Below are 18,665 nucleotides of genomic sequence, written 5' to 3'. Positions count from 1 at the left end.
GCTACAGCTAATGTGGCACTTTATATTGGTTTAGAAGAGGTGTGTTAAGCCAACTCAGGCAGACTTGCATTAGCTTTACAGATTGGTACAAAGTTATAATCAACTTATACAATTGTCTAATTCTCACCAAAACAACCTATGGGACCACCCAGGGGTCAGCCTCCAGCAGATGTTCGGTGGGTGGTCACCCTGTCTGAAAACTCCAAGGCCATGTTTATGTCTTCTCTCCCAGGGGCTATATGTCTGCTGGTACATCAGATGTGTCATTGCTAGCAGATAGAAAATATTGTTTTGACTCTTTCGATAGAAGGTACCCGTGTGAGCCACGATCCTGTGTACAAATGGGACCTTTGCAAGAGCTCTGCTCCCATCCATGACACCGCTCCTAGCCTCTTTGCTGCTTTTGGGCACCACTGACGCTGCGTGACTCCAGCCCATGGCACCAGCCCAGGGAAACTGACTCAGGTGCTCCCGGCCAGCAGCCACTCCAGCCGCCGTTCCCAGCTTGACCGTGCCCGTGGAAGCTCCAGACAGCATGCCCCAGTAACACCTGAACTATTCAAACCCACGATATTTGGGACCATCAAAACTTACTCCAGCCAGTGAGTAACTGAGCAAACCCGATTTAAGCCAGCACAAACTCTCAAAAGCTTACCAGTGGCACTTTCATGCCACAGACTCTCTTCCTAAATCCTTTCAAACCTTTGCTAAATTTCCAATTTGCTGTAAATAGGCATTCGGTAATATAATCTCGAAAACGCATACAAAGAACTTGTGGGGTAGTTGTAAATAAGTTTGGGGAGGGGGGATTCCTTGTGCATATAATATTAAATTATTTAAACACTTTTAAAATTCGGCCTCATATTTCAGTCCCCCAAAACCCAGATGAATCCCTCCATGACACAGTCCAATCTGGCCTGTGAGCAAACCTAACGGCGATTGGAGACTCACAGTTGATTTCCGTGCCCTCAACGAGGTGACGCCACCCATAAGCGCAGCTGTGCTGGACATGCTGGAACTCCAGTACGAGCTGGAATTGAAGGAGTCTAAATGGTATGCAACCATAGACATTGCTAATGCTTTCTTCTCTATTCCTATAGCAAAGGAGTGCAGGCCTCAGTTTGCATTCACCTGGAGAGGAATCCAGTACCAGTTCAACCGTTTGCCTCAGGGGTGGAAACACAGCTCAACCATCTGTCACTCAGTCATCCACAATGCACTGGAGAAAGGTAAAGCTCCAGAGCACATCCAGTTCATCGACGGCATCATTGTGTGGGGCCAAACTGCTGAGGAAGTCTTTGAGAAAGGTAACAAAATCACTGACATTCTGTTGCAAGCAGGTTTTGCCATTAAGAGAGACAAGGTCAAAGGACTTGCCAGAGAAATTCAGATTCTGGGAGTGTGGTGGCAGGATGGTCGCCGTTACATTCCTCAGGATGTGATCAACAAAGTCTCCACCATGGCAATTCCCCCCAATAGGAAGGACACACTTTCTTTTCTTGGTGTGGTGGGATTTTGGAGACTACACATTCCTGGATTTAGTCACATTGCCAAACCTCTGCACGATGTGACTCGTAAGAGAAACAATTTCGAGTGGGGACCTGAACAACAAGCAGCCTTTGATCAGATCAAATGAGAAGTAGTCCATGCAGTGGGCTTGGGACCTGTGAGATCTGGTCCAGACATTAAGAACATTCTGTACATGGTTGCCAGTGACAATGTCCAACTTGGAGCCTTTGGCAGAGAGCTCCAAATGAGACACGTGGTCATCCTCTTGGTTTCTGGGGACGTGGCTACAGAAGTTCAGAGGCAAAATACACCCCAACAGAGAAAGAGACACTAGTAGCCTATGAAGGAGTGAAAGCAGCTTCTGAAGTGATTAGAACTGAGTCACAAATGCTTTTATCTCCTACACTGCCAGTTCTAAACTGGATGTTCAAGGGCAAAGGTTCTTCACCGCATCATGCCACAGACACAACCTGGTCTAAATGGATGGCTTTGATAACCCAACGACCACGAATGGGTACCAAACCTCCAGAGGAGAAAATAACTCATGCTGAAGAAGCTCCTCTCTATGGTGATCTCTCTGATCAGGAAAAGAACTATGCTTTGTTCACAGATGGTTCCTGTCATCTTGTTGGCAACAAGCGAAGATGGAAGTCAGCAGTGTGGAGTCCAACCAGGAGAGTTACCAAAGCGAGAGATGGAGAAGGAGAATCCAGTCAGTTTGCTGCGGTAAAAGCTGTCCAACTTGCTCTTGATGTGGCTGAACATGACAATTGGCCTATTCTTTACCTCTACACCGACTCATGGATGGTAGCCAATGCTCTATGGGGGTGGCTAAAGGACTGGAAGAAGAATGGTTGGCAGAGGAAAGGAAAGCCTATTTGGTGTGCTGATCTATGGCAGGACATTGATGCACGGCTGGAGAGAACTCCAGTGAAGGTGCAGCACGTAGTCACACACATGCCTAAGAACAGAGCCACTGAGGAACACCAACACAACCAGCAGGCAGACCAAGCTGCTAAGATTTCTCAAGTTGATACCAACTCTGATCTTGAACTTGATTGGAAACACCGAGGTGAACTGTTCCTAGCTCGGTGGGCCTATGACTCATGTGGACATCAAGGCAGAGATGCGACATGGCAATGGGCATGCGATAGGTCAGTTGACTTGTCCATGGATGCTATCATTGAAGTCATCCATGACTGTGACATTTGTGCTGCTGTTAAGCAGACTAAGCGAGTCAAGCCCTTATGGTATGGTGAGAGATGGTCAAAGTACAAGTATGGAGAAGCCTGGCAGATTGACTACATCACTTTACCTCGATCTCGTTCTGGCAAGCAGTATGTGCTGATGATGGTATAGGCCAGCACCGGATGACTGGAAACCTACCCAGTTCCACATGCTACTGCACCTAACACCATTCTTGGCTTGGAAAGATAGATCCTGTGGAGACATGGAACTCCAGAGAGAATCGAGTCAGACAATGGCACTCATTTCAAGAACAAACTAGTGAAGAACTGGGCCAAAGAGCATGGTATTGAATGGATCTATCACATACCCTACTGTGCTCCAGCTGCAGGGAAGATTGCTGGAAACCACCCTAAAAGCCATGGGGGGTGGAACTCTGAAAAACTGGGACAAACATTTAGCACAAGGTACCTGATTGGTAAATAGTAGAGGTTCAGTAAACAGAGCAGGACCTGCACAATCAGACTTGGTCCAAACAGTAGACAGTTATAAAGTTCCTGTTGTACGTGAAAAGAATCTGTTAGGGAAAACTGTTTGGGTATTTTCTCCTTCGGGCGAAGGGAAACCTGTCCGAGGGGTGGTATCTGCTGAAGGTCCTGGTCACACCTACTGGGTAATGCAGGAGAATGGTGAAATCCAGTGTGTGCCACAGAGAAATCTAACCTTAGCTGAGAGAGTCTAAATTTAGAGTGTATAATACAAGCTTTTAGGAGTTTTCTGTTCTAGGTACCATCGGCGTCCAACACTGAAAGAATCTACAAGAGAATCTACAGTATGTGAGCACGAACCCAACATCACCTGGGAGTCCCTGTTCTCGTCTCACCTGTGAGGAGACAAACTGTTCTGAGCGTTTGAATCACCTACATCTGAGATAGCTGGAATGAAGTGTGAACTGAACTTGTAATATTCATTAATGTAAGTATTGGTTTAGATGAGATAATTCTCAGCGATACTCTGAGTGAAGTAGACAGGGGTGGATTGTGCTTGTTTGAAGCAGGGTAGAATGTTGTGGTGAGAAAAAGTAGATTATAGGCTGTGAAAGGAAAACAATGGTGATGTCTACTTCCCTCAGAGTCTTGCTGAAATGTATGGGAACAAGAAAGAAAAACATTAGATAACACTTTCGCCATTTTCTTCACTCCTCTTCTGGCTTTGGACTAAGCTACATCTCCCTAACTTCACCTTCCACTAACTTTGCTTCTTAACCTCTTGGCTGAACCTGTTTTCTTCTTTGGGACTGGGGTAAGGTTGAGAGGGGCAAGGGTGGTTGAGAATCCCTCCTGGGGACTTAGATTTCTGGGAGGGGAGTTGTGTTTCTGTATCACCTTTTACCTTGTCTATTTCTGTATATAACTGTATATACTGTAAATATCTGCTTGTATATTGTGCTAGCTGTAAATATTAGCTTCATTCTTATTTCCGGAGTCTAGTCTGGGTGATTTCTAAAGTTGGGGGGGGGGGGGGGGGGGGGGCGGAGGACACCCAACGCGTCACAACAGGCAATACAGGATCTGGTCCTGATAACTCACCACAGTGGCGTGCAAGTCTGCACAGCTGGCTGGGAGACTATGGGAGGTTCTGTCTCCATAGTAACAGCAAAGCACTTAGGCAGGCAGGCATAAGCAAGAAGCTGTGCTGGCGAGTCTAAGCCTAATAATGATCAAGTGAATGTGAGCAATACAGGGGAGTCCGAGCACATTGTTTACCTGTGTACTCCTATTTGTTAAGTGTGGGTCAAGATTAATGGTCCCTTGGCCACTGGAATGACCAATCAGGTTGGCAGTCAGCCAAACCTTACCATAACAGGGAAAAGCCACTGGCCTGGACTTTCCAAATACGGTGAACACACAAGCCTAGCATTAGGCAGCCACAAGCTGGGCGTGTGGGGGCTTACACAACATGTTTACAAACAGGAGTCCTGGGCAGACCAGACGTTGTGGCACCATGTCTGTTGTGCCCCTTTATGCTCGTTATGTGTTTACCTCTGGTTTGGCAGAAAAACATGTCCAGGCAAGGTAAGGCATAAACTAGCCTATTTTTGGGCCTACAGGCCCTCCACGACAGGGTTTAGCTGTGTTTGAAGCTTTTGCTGCAGTCCCTGCAGGTGAAGGACTTCTCAGTAGTGCTCATTGTGGTGCTGGGTGAGGGTAGCCTTATGAGTGAAACTCTGGTCGCAGGCAGCACCGCCACATGGCCTCTCGCCGGTGTGGGTGCAGCAGTGCCGGATGAGGTGCCAGTGCCATCCGAAGTTCTGGCTGCAGTCAGCACAGACGAAGGGCTGGGTGCCAGAGTGTGGGCAGAGGTGCTCCACTGGCTCTGAGCCAGGTGGAAAGCTCTGCCCACACCCAGGGCACTGAGTCAGATGCTTCAGTGGCACAGAAGAGGCTTCTGTGTTTTTATCCTCCTGCTCCTTCTCCTCCTCATCCTGGACATCCTGATACTCATTGTCTTCCTCATTCTCATCATCACCATAACCATCATTCTCATCACCATCATCCTCCATGTTGTCCTTTTCTTCCTTCTCCTCTTCCTCCTTTGGGACTGCACTTAAGCTGCTCCATCTTGTTCTCCAGGTGCTTCTTCTCATCCTGGCTCTTATCCAGTCCCTTCTGTGAGGCCATGCTGGCAGGGGAAGGGGTCACTGCTGTGGCCTAGAGAAAGCAGAACACTGATCCCTGGAGCTCAAACCCTGAGACCCTGCCTGGCTCATGACAGTCCTTGACTCCCAACACTCCCCAACACACAACATGTGGCTGGGACAAGGAATTGGAAGGACTCTCAACTTGCCAGTGTCTGTTCTGCTGTAGGGTCAGACCTCTAATCCCTGTGCTGAGAAACAGGCTCCCGTGATCAGCAGGCTGAGCTACCCTGGGACTTACAAGCGCTCTCATCCCCCTGTTCATGATGTCTGTGCTGTTACCAGGTAGGTTCCTGCCCCAGGCCCTGCCCTTTGATCTCTCCTGGTTCAGACAACAGAGGCAGCAGTGCTGATCTAGGAAGACCAAAACTATCTCTAACCGTGCCCTGTGCACGCCCCACATCCCAACCCTAACCACCACCTCTCTCCATACAACTGACCCCACCCACCTGGGGGACCCCTGGACTCCCAACACAGCTGATGTCTCTTAGAGCCCTGAGAGTAATGCAATGTGGTGGGCAGGAGGGTCTTGAGGGGGTTGGGAGGTACTACATGGATCAACAATGGCAGGACTGCTGTTGTCCCCAGTCTGAGTTCCTTACCCATTGGGCTGTTCCAAGGGGCAGATCTGCAAACTCTGCTCTTCTCCAGCCCAGAGGGGTACAGCTGATGGAGGAAGAGGGACACAGGCCCTTCCAGAGAGAAACAAAGGGCTCAGAGGAGAGGACTGACCTGCAAGGGATGCCTCAGGTCTGCCCAGCACCATGCAGCAGAGCTGGGCCTTGCTGCAAGCAGCTCCCAAGCACAGCAGCATAGACACAGCCAATTGCTAGCAGGGCCCTGCCCAGGAGCATCTCTGTGCTGGCCATTCCTGAAGAGAAGATCAGGGAAGGACAAGCAGAAGGGGATGTTCACGATCTCTGCAGCTGCAGGAAAGAGTGAAGGCACTTGATCAGCATCTTTCAAATCCTCTTCAGACCTCACTGTGATGCTGGAGGAGTCTCCCCTAGCAAACTTGACACCTCCAGCACCATTCACACACCTGCAGCCTTAAGAGACTCATTGAAAAGGTTTTTGGGTCCTTCTCTCCCCGCCCATTTCTGTTTTCTCTTTGGAGTTCTCCTGGAGCTGCCATTTCACGTCCCCAAGAGAAAAAGAGGGTTGCCCTGAGGGCACAGTGTTTGTAGGTCTCCCAGCTGACACATGCAGAGGTGCGGGACAATTGCTGTGATGAACAAACAGGGAGCAGCCTGATGCAAGCTAAGTTCCATTCATTGTGCTTTCAGCACTTGGCTGTATACCTTAACATGCAAGCTAAAAGATCGTGCCAAGTCCTGATTGGTCATCAAGTCAGAGCTCAGTACAGACATCAAGACAGAGCTCAGTACAGACATCGAGACAGACCTCGTACCTTAGCAACTACATAAGCAAGGACTAACAAAACCCTCAAGCTCCTGCTTTACATTGTTTCATCTGTTGCAACATCCTCTAAGGACATCTCGGCCCTCTCTTTGACTTAACTCAGTACTTTTCCACTTACACATTCTGAACCCATGGCTTATGTTCCAGTGTGTCAAGATCAAGCAGAAGTACAGCACTAAAGTCCTGCCATTCCAAACATTTCCCCCTTTCTGTTGTACAAAAAGGACCTTGGCAGTGGAGCACTCTATCATCTTCTGAATGCATTGCAACAAGCAGGGGAAAAAAGGAAACAAGAGAAGAATGAGAGCTAAGGCAGATACTAAGGTTTTCACAGAGCTCTTAATCCATCCCATTAAACCCCATTCTCCAGATATCTTATCAAGCCAGTCCCACCTGTCTGACTCTCTTAATCCAGAAATTCCTGTTTTAATCTGTTTAATGCTTGCATGAATTGGCTCCGAATGATCAGAGAGATTCATGCAGCACATTCCTTCAGAATCTTCCCAGCCATGGCATTGAGCAAGCAGTAAACAATCTATAGCAGCTCTGTTTTGTACTGTGGCATGGCACATACTGCTGTTGTCTAACAGAAGTCCAGGGAGTGCAGCACTGGCAGCATTCCCTCATTTGTCAGGCCAGCATCCTGGCTGATCTAAAGTTTTAGGTGCTGTAGCAGCAGCAACCCATGGTAAAAGGACAGAGGGTGTAAAACATTGTCCCTTGCTCCAGAAATGGAGATTCTCTTCACACTCAGAGGTAAAGGCAGGAGCACTGCACTGCACTAATTCATGTGGTGAGGACTTCTTACAGACTTGGAGAGCAGTACTATCCGTAGGGGTTAGGACAGGCCAAGGCCACAGGGCCCTCCTTTTATATGCGAGGGGCTGGGGGGCCAGGCTCTATCTCTGCAGATAAGAACAGTTCCTGAAGGGAATGGTAAGGCTGTGTTTGATGATTCATAGGTGTTTAGTGATGTATAATGGCACCACAAGGAGGCTGTAGGCAGGTGGGGGTTGGTTTCTTCTCCCAGGCAGCCAGCAACAGAATGAGGGGACACAGTCTCAAGTTGTGCTGGGGGAAGTCTAGGCTGGATGTTAGGAGGAAGCTGTTCCCAGAGAGAGTGATTGGCATTGGAATGGGCTGCCCAGGGAGGTGGTGGAGGCACCATCCCTGGAGGTGTTCAAGAGAAGACTGGATGAGGCACTTGGTGCCATGGTCTAGTTGACTGGATAGGGCTGGGTGATAGGTTGGACTGGGTGATCTTGGAGGTCATAAAAAGTGTCTATGAACGTCTTTGGACTTCTCACCAGTAAGACAAGAAGCAGAAAGAGCACCAGAGCAGGTGTCAATGGAGGAATGGATGCATTTAAGAGAGCCAAGCTCAGGAGAGTGAGTTACGTCTGACTGCCACAGCTGTAAGCTTTGATGTCCCTGTGTCTTCACGCCTGAAATGCCTGTTGGAAAGATGTATTTTTGGCAGTCGGGACAGGTGGCAATCATATCTGCAGCTTGCTGGGATCATATTTCAAATTGTCATTTTAATCCTTTAGCATTTTGGTGATAAAAAGAATTACTTAATTTTGCTTGCTCTGAGCAGCTTGGCAGTGCTTGAACTGGATAAGTCAACAAATCAGCAGGCCTGGTCCCTTTAGCAATAAACCATGACAAAGAAGTGTGGGAGTGAATGAGCACCACAAAGTAAGAATTCAGGCATGTATCTAAATAGAAGACTAATTCCTGTAGTAGGGAAAGCAGCTGGGGATTGGCCACGTTCCTAAGAACAGCTGCTCCTGCTCGTTGAACTGTTCCTGTCTCACAGAATCGGTGACAAGATTTAGTGGTCTGCGGCCAGCAGGCCCTGCCTCCTGCAGCTGGGCATGGGGCTGGGCTTCAGCGTCTTCGTTCCTGCCTCTGGGATGGGCTCAAGGACATTCTGCAGCATGGGTTGGTCATGCTTATCAATTCATGTCCTCTGTTAGCAAAGAATCCATCCACATTTCTGTGAGAAGAATTAGATTGCAGACTGTGAAAGAGAAGCAGTGGTGATGTCTGCTTCACTCCTAGGCTTGCTGAGGTGAGTAAGAACTGGAGTGCAAATAGAGATAAGGCAGATGCTCTGTCTCCGGGCTGTGGGCTGCATTTCTCTCTCTAACCTAACCTGCTCTCTTTGACTAATCCACCTGCTTCCTAACCCCCTGGCCAACCCTCCAATCTTCCTTGGGCATAAGACAAGATCTGGGGTAAGGAAGAGGTGTGGGAGGAAAGGAGAAAGGGTGGCTGAGAGCCCTCCTGGGGACTCAGGTTTCTGGGAGGGCTGTTGTGTTTCTGTGTTACCTTTTACCTTGTGTATTTCTGTGTATAACTGTGTACATATTGTAAATATCTGCTTGTGTATGGTGCTGAGCTGTAAATATAAACCTTCATTCCATTTCCAGAGCTGGCTAAGTCCAGCCATGGTGGTTTCTAAAGTGTGTGTGTGTGGGGGGGGGGGGGCAGAAAACACCCAAAACATCACAGACATAAACCAAGCAAAAGGGTTTCTGCCCTGCACTCTGCCTTTGTCTCCTGCACTCATGGCCTCAATGAGCTGATCTAAGGAGGCCCTGGGAGGCTTTGTCAGTAACGACCCTCAGTGGGGCCAATCAATGCTTCAAGGCACTTTGGGGCTTGCTTCTGATTTGCACTGCTGCAGAGGCTTGTTCAGGCTGCTGGCAGCACCTGAGGAGCAGGGACTCAGCCCCAAACACTCCGTGGGGCTCATTAAAACCCTGCTGAGCCACAACTTCGCCTCTGCTGCTTGCCAAGAGCTCTGCAGCTACTTGGAGAGGGTTTTGTTCTGAGAAGCATCTGCTCAGAATGCTTTGCAAGGGAACATTTCATGACTTCCAGCAGGAGTTGCCTCTGGGCAAGCAAAGCAGAGCAGAGCCTGCCCCAGGCTGCTGCCAAGGAACAGACTCTGCAGCATCTGCTCAGCACAAGCTGTGTCTGACGCAGAGATGCTGCCAGCAGAAGCTTCTGCTGAGGCTCTGCACTTGCTTTCCTGCTTGCTCCTTCTTGGGGAGGCCACAGAGTGTCCCAGAATGTCCTGCCCTGCTCACTGCTCACCCTCACTCCTCACTGCCTCCAGCAGAGGCCAGAGGCACAGGTGAGGCACAGGATCTCCTTTGCCAGGGGCTGGGGGTCAGGGCTTGGTCCTTTGCACTCATGAAACCCCTCCAGGTTTGCTCAGCCTCAGAGCCACCTTTAGCTGCTGTCCTGAGCTGTCAGCTCTGCCTCCAGCTCTCTGCTCTGTTCAGCCTCTGCAGATGCTTCAGTGCCTCCAGGGATGCTTCCCTTGCATCCACTGCCTCCTGCTGCTCTAAGCACTGCCTCCTGCTGCTCTAAGCAGGCCCTGGGGACACTTCTGCAGTGTCTCTCCCTGGGACCCATTAAGACTCCAAGAAAGTTCAGAGTTTGACTCTGACTTTGAATTCTGTAGAGGTTTCTTCAGCTTCTCAGTCTCTGAGGTTCATGAACTCAGCACCAAAGCCACCAGAGGGGTCCTTAAAAATGCCTTGGGCTGATCTTCTAATGCTGAACTGGGGCAGGCCGCTGAGCTGGAGGGAGCTGTTGGCCAGCAGGCATCACTGCAGAGAGACAGCTCTGGCCAGGAGCAGCTCCTCTGAGCAGCACAGCCGGGCAGAGGGACTGCCAGGGGGTGTCAGGGAGATGAGGAAGACAGAGAGAGCTTCAAGTTGACCAGGACTGGGAGTGTAACTGAGAGCTCACTGGAGAAGAAGTCACTGCAGTCACTGCCACGGTGAGTCTGTGGGTGCAGGGCAGTGCAGGTGCAGTTCCTGGAGGCATCTCCTACAGCTGCCACAGGCACAGCTGATGGGGGCTGTAGGGAGGACTCCCTGTCCATAGGCTCTTGTCAGGCCACTCTGGAGAGCTGTGAATCCCTGGGATGCATGCAGGGGTGGGCTGGTGTGTCCTGCAGAGCAGGGTCCCTGCACCCCAGGGCCTGAGTGCAGGGGCAGGGACTCTGCCATCAGCCAGGCTCAGCTCTCAGCCTGCCTGGGGAGCTCCCCATGGCACTGTGGGAAGAAGCTGTCGGTTGAAGGAGCCATCCCTGGCAGGCAAGGCAGGGCAGGGCAGGGCAGGGCAGGGCAGGGCAGGGCAGGGTCCTCCTGTGGAAAGGCTGCTGTGTGGATCAGGGGTGCTCACAGGTCCAGCTCAGCCTTGGGACATTGGCTGCATTTCAAGAGATGGTGCAAGGCAGAGGCTGCCCTAACGATGAACTTTGCAGGCTCTGTCATCTCAATCCTCTAAGGGAAAGGGGACAGGTGGTGGCAAGGCACAGATCTCCTGAACAGAAGGCATCAGCAGATCTGCCAGAAACTTCCCAAAGTGCCTCCTCTGCCTACAGGCAGCTCCAACTCCCCTCTGCTGGCATCAACAGCCTTTGTCTGACCTATCCTTGGGAGCTGTTGTCAGGGAGATGCCCCTGGGCAGTGCCTGCTGTCAGGAGGTGTCTGCAGGGCAGAGCTGAGCACACAGCATTTGGGATGAGGTCTGAGGACACTGACAGGGAGGAGGCTTTGGGCAGATAAACAGCAGAGAGCTCCAGGCAGCAGAACCAGGCCACCCTCTGCAGCACTTGGCTCAGATGCACAGGCAAAGAGAGGAGAGTTTGCAGAAATAGGCTTTGAGCCTGGACTCCTCTGAGCTCACAAAGATCCAGGTCCTTCTCAAGCACATTGTTAGTGAGAGCAACCTCAAATGCAAGTCACTCGAGGGCAGAGCAGCTCTGCTGACTCTGGATAAGGCACAGGGAAACCTTTAGTCCCCCAGGACAAAGCAGGCTGAGATCAGTGTCAGATATGAGGACTTCTGCTCCTTCAGCTCCTCACTCAGCAGCTCAGAGAAGGAAGGTGAGAGAAGCTCCCCCAGGGACAGAGAAGTGACTTTGAAGAGCACTCCTTGGGAAACTGCTCAGGAGAGGAACAAAGCAGCCTGCCCTAACTTGCTGATGTCTTCTCTCTCAACAGCACTCATGTTTAGAGAGAAAAAATGCACAACAGCAGCTCCATCACTGAGTTCCTCCTCCTGCCATTCCCAGGCACACAGCAGCTGCAGCTCCTGCACTTCTGCCTCTTCCTGGCCACCTACCTGGCTGCCCTCCTGGGCAACAGCCTCATCATCACCACCATCGCCTGGCACCACCACCTGCACACCCCCATGTACTTCTTCCTCCTCAACCTTGCCCTCCTTGACCTGGGCACCATCTCCACCACTGTGCCCAAAGCCATGGCCAATTCCCTGAGGCATTCCAGGACCATCTCCTATGCAGGATGTGTTCTCCAGCTCTTCTTTTTCATGTTCCTAATTTCAGCAGAGTTTTCTCTCCTCACCATCATGGCCTACGACCGCTACGTTGCCATCTGCAGACCCCTGCACTATGGCACCCTCCTGGGTAGCAGAGCTTGTGCCCACATGGCAGCAGCTGCCTGGGCCTCTGGGGCTCTCTATGCTCTGCTGCACACAGCCAATACTTTTTCCCTGCCCCTCTGCCAGGGCAATGCTGTGCACCAGTTCTTCTGTGAGATCCCCCAGATCCTCAAGCTCTCCTGCTCCACAACCTACCTCAGGGAAGTTTGGTTTCTTGTGGCCTGTACCTGTTTAGTCTTGGGATGTTTTGTGTTCATTGTGGTGTCCTATGTGCAGATCTTCAGGGCAGTTCTGAGGATGCCCTCTCAGCAGGGACGCCACAAAGCCTTTGCCACCTGCCTCCCTCACCTGGCTGTGCTCTCCCTGTTCATCAGCACTGGTTTGTTTGCCAACCTGAAGCCCCCCTCCATCTCCTCCCCATACTGGAACCTGTTTGTGTCAGTTCTATACTCAGTGGTGCCCCCAGCAGTGAATCCTCTCATCTACAGCCTGAGGAACCAGGAGCTGAAGGCTGCCCTGAGCAAACTGCTCACTGGATGCTTTCAGAAACAATAAACTCTTTGTCTCCTGCTGCAGAGCAGCTCTGGTGTCACTAAGTGCAGGCCCAGCCTGGGTTCTGTCAGTTTGCCTGATGCTGCTGGTGTTACCTTGTGGAAATGTTGTTTCCCCATCTACTGCAGCCTTGAGAGAAGCTGGGGCTGTGGTGGGACTGCACACAGCACCCTGCATTCGTGGGCACTGTTGTGTGGCCAGAACAGACTGGGCTGTGCTGAGTAGGGGACAGGAGAAGCTGCAAGAGGGAAAAGGAGGGGTGAAGAAGTTTTGGGGAGCTACTCTATTCTGTAATGTACCCAAGAGAGGACAATGTCCCCGCATAGCTTGGAGTGAGTGTCCATGAGAGAGGGTTCACACTGGGGATCTGTGGAAGGGCATCAAAGACATGGTGATTCAGGGGAGAGAAGGCCAGGAAGTGCACTTGGTGGTGTGGACAGACTCAGGAGGTGGCTGACGGCCTTTGCCACCATCCAGCATCTCTCAGTGCCCATTTTCTGTGCATGCCTGTCACCCCAGGGTGAAAGGTGAGCTTTGCTCTGAGGCTATCTGCATCTTCCTGATGGCCAATGACTTCTTTGGGGGAGGGCACAGCCCTGAGCGGCCTCTCTTCTTGCCCACCCTCTGGCAGCCCCTGGAGCAGAGCTGCCTGCATAGCCCCACATGGGCCATAGCTGGGACTGAGCAGGGAGCAGGGCCTGGGGGAGGCTGCCAAAGCAGGAGGGTGGGGGAGAGCTGCTAGCTGAAGGTCCTCACTGGCATCAAAGCTTTGTCAGCCCTGACTGAACCTTTCCCATGCTGTGCCTGCCCTGTGGGGCCCTGGGACCCTGTGTGGGCAGTGGGGCTGGGACAGGGCCAGGAGCCATGGAGACACTGCCAAGAGGTGACAGCAAGGCAAAGGCAGAGGAGGAATTTATAGCTCTTAGCCTTGTGAAGGTTGGTTAAGGAAAGGCAAAGCTCAGCTGCAGATGCTGGGTCTGGCTCACAGCCATGACACAGGGCACAAGGACAAGAGGCACTGGGCTGGAGCCAGAGGCTGAAGCTCCCTCACCAAAAGCTCTTGGCCAGGGACCTTGTGTTGCCTCTGCCTCAGAGTGTGGGCACACAGGACCCCTCCCAGTAACAGTCACATCCACCACAGGACAAGCTGGACTTCCTGAGCCCCTCCCCATACAGACTGCTCCTCCCCAGCACAAACTGATCCTCCTTCTCTCTCCCACACTAACTCCATCTGTCCCAGCACAAATCCCATGCCCTGAGCCCTCCCAGTCCACAAAGGCTCCATTTCCACTACAAACTGATACCCTGGTCCCATCCCAGCATCCTCTGGGCCCCATCTCAGTCCCAAGAGGGTCTCTTTAACCCCTCCATGTGTGGGCTTGGCCTTGTTCCAGTACAAACTGATTCCCCTGATCCCACCCCAGCACACTGTGAGACATACCAGCACAAACTGGCATCCCAGGCCCCATCCCTCTATCAGCTGAATCCCTCCCAGTGCTAAGTGGCTATTGGGAACCCACTCCCAGTACAGGCTGTGTCCCTTCCCAGTCAAAGCTGCACACCTTGAGCTGCTCTCAGCACAGCTGTGGCCTCCTCCCAGCACTCACTGCATATTCTTGTCTGCTGCTGCTGCCCTCTGGCTCCCATCCCAGGACAAAATGCATCCCCTGGCCCCTCCTAGCACTGACTGCATCCATTCAAGCACAATCTGAACACCCTTTTGCCTTCCCGGTGCAGTCTGGGCCCTGTCCCAGTCCAAACGGGGACCCTTTAACCTCTCCAAGTGGATCTTAGACCTTGTCCCAAAAGACACTGGATCCTCTGATCCCCTTCCAGTACAGACTGAGCAAAGCTTACTCTAAACTTCATCTCTTGGTCCTTTCCCAGTACAGACTAGACCCTGACCTAGTATAACTGGGATTCCCTCTCTCCATTCCAATCACCTCTGCTCACTGCCCAGTACAAACAGCATCTCCTGAACCCCTCCCAGCACAACAGTGGCCTGATCCCAGCACACAGAGGATTGTTTCCCATCTGTCTCAGTTCTAATTTAAATTTCCAGAGGCTCAGATAAATTTGGTAGAACCAATAACAATTTTATAAAGTGCTCTTCCCTCTTCCCCTTCTTTCCCAAAAGAAAGGGATTAGATGGAGAGAGAGAGAAGTCAGCACAGCCAAATACATGAAACCTCACTCGACTTGGAAGTTAAGACAAGAAAAGTTTAACAATAACTCAGAAAGATATCTGAGGTAGGGAAGTTACAAAGGTTAGGGAAGGGAAAACAGCAAACACAAAATGTATAAATACAACCCGATTGTGGTGGTGATTGTGGGAATGCAGAATGCAGAAGAGTTGTGGAGTGCAGGTGCAGGAGAGCTGTGGGAATGTAGTGAAGTGACAACAGGCAGAGCCTTGCAATAACAGCCCTTGGCTCCCACATGCAGCTGGGCACCTTATCTCAGAAGGGGTAGATAATGGAGACTTTGCTAACAAGAACAACAAGGTGTGGATGTGTGCAGATGTGGTGCGTTGTCCCTGACTAATTATGCCAATGTGTAGGCCTGTGCTCCACTGCCTGAGTGGATATATTTGGGCTGTTACAACAATAAAATTGGCTTCTGCATCATTCATGTTGAATCATCTGGAGACCCTCGCAGCTGGCCTGAACCACACTGCTCTATGGGCTTGTTTGCCTTGGCCCACAGCAAGCAGTGATAGCAGGCAGTGCAGCCTGCAACATCTGGTGCACTGAACAGTGGGATCTGACCACCTTGGGTGCATGGAACAGAGAGGCTTGGCCTTCCTCTGCAGCTGTAAATTCTCCTTGTGAGGATGTGGAAGAATGCTGATGAGAGAGAGGGGAGTGGGAGAGCCAACTGTGTTGATCCCTGCCCCGGGGATAGGGCTCAGATGTGAACGCATCCAGAGATACTCCAATCCTACCCCTATCCAAGGTAGGTGGCCAGGGGGCATGGGGACCACGCTCAGAGAAGCAGTGGTGGAAGGCCCCCCAAACAAGTCTCTATGAGATGTTGAAGGCTCTATTTTGCTGGTCAGAAGGAGCGATTCTTGATCCCTGCAGTATGTGGCCTTTTGAAGCAGCCATCTAGGAGATGATGGGTAACAAACCCTGAGAAGAGATGTCAATGTTGTTTCTAAAGACTCTTAGATTTGCCTTAAAGTCAGACTGGGGAGAGCCATGGAAGCCACAGAGATATCTCAAGAATTTTTGCCACTATCCAGAGACTGCTGTTTGAAGCTGTTTGCTGATAAGCTGAATCCCAGCTCAGTGATTAACTGCCAGTTGAAGTGTCTCAAAGTCCATTCAAGATAACTTTTCAGCTGCAAAATGAAGTTTGAGAGGAAAAGCAGAGACCAAGAAGAAGTGACCAAGTCCACATCAGAGGATGCTTCATCCTCCTCCAGAGACCCACACTTGCCATCCCCCACACCTCATAAGATCGCCCCAAAAAAGACGAAACATCGCAGGCCAAAGCGTCTGAAAGATCTTCCTGAGATGGTGTTTTGGAGGGGTTTGAGTCTGCATTTGGGGTTAGATATGAGGCCGATTTGAAAGGTTTTAAATAATTTAATAATATATACAAGGAGAATTTTCTCCAAACTTCTGTACAGGTAACCCACACAAATTCTTTGCACACATTAGTGAAACTTTTTTACAGAATGTCTATTTACAGCAGGATTAAGCAATCTGGTAGAGGTTTGGAAAGGTCCTGGCCAGAGAGTCTTGTGGTATAAAGTGCCACTGGCAAAGACAATGAAACTCCTTAGCTACTCAAATTAAGAGAGTTCAATTACTCACTAATTGGAAGTCTCAGTCTCTGTGGTCCAAAAATATGCGTAGCGAAAGCCACGCAGTTGGTTCCTGTGGAGCTAAGAGTTCAATTCGGATTTTGGGGCACGCTGAGAAGATTCCACAGGCCCAATTGGGCTGATGCAGCGAGCTGGAGCAGCGGGGGGATGGAGTGGCAGTTTAGATAGGGTCACGGGCACGACTCCAGCTGCAGGTAAATTCACTATTACTGGTTGGTCCACCTGTAACTTGGTTCGTGAATGCTGAGATTTTGTTGTAGAATGTAGTTTAGGGTAATTTATGGAGAAAGACATGTGAGGCCGGAGTATAAAAAAGATTAAATGATTTATTACTAATATACGAGACATCCCCTTCCCCAAACTTATCTATAACTACCCCACATAGATTCTTGGTTCGCGGTTGCAGATTAAAATGCAGAATGGCTAAAATAAAGAGAGTGTGTGGTTTTAAGAGAATTCTTTGAGTCTTAAGAAGTTACTCAGTCTTTAAGTAAAAAGTTCATCAGTTACTCACTGTCCATAAGTAGTTCAACAGGGTTTCGAAGTATTATGAAGTTTAGGGCATTGTCCGAGCCTTCTGCAGGACCAGGCCAAGATAGGCCCTGGCTTCTAAGGATCGGGCATTGCCGAGTTCGTGCTGAACAGGCTGTAATTCTTAATGCTGCGGGGCTGCCGATCGATGAATGTTCAGGCAGGGTGTCATTCAGCAGGGTTGAGAGCAAGAGGGTGTTGAGGTGCAGAGAATGCAGAGAGGATGAGGGGTGAAGAAGAGGTTGACTAAGGCAAATGCACCATTTTTATAGTGTTCTGAATAGGTGTGTTTAGCCAGTTCAGGCGATTTTATGTTAATATTTCAGATTGGTACAAAATTATAATCAATTCACACAATTGGACAATTCTTACAATAAACAACCTGTAAGACCACACAGGGGTCAGCCCCTAACAGGTGTCCAGCAGGCTATGGGAATCAAGGTCCCTGTCTCAAAACAGAGCTAATATTTGCCTTCTACCCCTCTTAGGGAGGAATCTTCTCAGGGTCCCTGTAGCTGCTGGAACAGTCGCTGGAAATATTGTTTTGATTTTTGCAATTACTGGCTTCATGTGAGCCATGACTTAGTGCAGAAATGAGGCCTGCTAAAATGCTTTGCTACCTTCCATGACAGATTTCTGTTTAGGTCCACCTGGTGTGTGGTTAGTGTTCCACACTGGTTCAGGAGGGCAAAATGCTTTGATTTTTGGACTGCCACAGCTCCCCAACCTGTTGTTCACAGTGAAGACTGTGTGGGGTAGGCATTTATCCCAGTTGCCTTTCGAGATATTGGCATGTTTTTTGATCAGGGCATTTGTCCTCATTGTCCTCTTCACAATGCCATTAGCCTGGGGGCAGTAGGGGGTATGGAATACCCATCTAACCCCCTCACCCCTAGCCCAGTCTTGCACTGATGATGCGGTGAAGTGTGACCTGTTGTCACTCTGGATACACTCAGGCATTGGCAAAATGCTGAATCACTGCCTCCGAGCCTCAACAGTTTGAGCACCTGTGGCAGTACTGGTGGCTGTAGCCATAACCAAGCCTGAAACAACTTCCACCCCCACCACTATATACCTCTTCTCATGTGTGGGCCTGAGCAGACCCACATAGTCAATCTGCCATGTGTTCCATCGCAATTTATCTTCCCTGATGTGTTGAGCTGGAGCTAGGTTGGGGTGATTGGCTTTGAGCCTAATTCTGCACTGTGGACAGGCTGAGATGATTGCTTCACAGGCTGCTATAGAGATTGGCCACCTTCTGGATCTACACTTGTAGTAGAGGTCTGACTTTCCTGAATGGCTTCTTTTAATATGTAACCATTCAGATAGTCACCACCAAACATCTTTTTCATCACTGACCATATTTATCTTTGCCAGGTAATCCACCTGCTCATTCCAGGTTGCTGCCGGGGTTTGCTTTTTGGAGTGCCCTTTTACCCAGCCCACTTTGAGGGGTCTGGATTGGCTTATCTCCAACAGCCTCTGCCAGTCAGTAGCCCTCCACAC

At 50.3% G+C, this 18,665-nt stretch overlaps 2 protein-coding genes across 2 annotated transcripts in view; one reads left to right on the top strand and one right to left on the bottom strand.

Moving 5' to 3' along the window:
• LOC135174134 (gastrula zinc finger protein XlCGF17.1-like) overlaps positions 1-18,665 on the bottom strand; it is an 872,006-nt gene that overhangs the window by 532,873 nt on the left and 320,468 nt on the right. The gene's annotated exons all lie outside the window — the stretch shown is intronic.
• Positions 11,867-12,799, top strand: LOC135174110 (olfactory receptor 14A16-like). Its single transcript, XM_064141356.1, has one exon. It carries the CDS (start codon positions 11,867-11,869, stop codon positions 12,797-12,799), a length of 933 nt encoding a protein of 310 aa, XP_063997426.1.

This window comes from Pogoniulus pusillus, unplaced genomic scaffold, assembly GCF_015220805.1.
Source record: "Pogoniulus pusillus isolate bPogPus1 unplaced genomic scaffold, bPogPus1.pri scaffold_47_arrow_ctg1, whole genome shotgun sequence".
Taxonomy (NCBI): Eukaryota; Metazoa; Chordata; class Aves; order Piciformes; family Lybiidae; genus Pogoniulus; species Pogoniulus pusillus.
The sequence above is the reverse complement of the archived record's forward strand: the minus strand, read 5'-3'. Positions and strand labels throughout refer to the sequence as shown.

What these genes read in the sequence shown, in the direction of transcription:
- LOC135174110 (XM_064141356.1), top strand. Translation starts at nt 11,867, where the DNA reads ATGCACAACAGCAGCTCCATCACTGAGTTCCTCCTCCTGCCATTCCCA.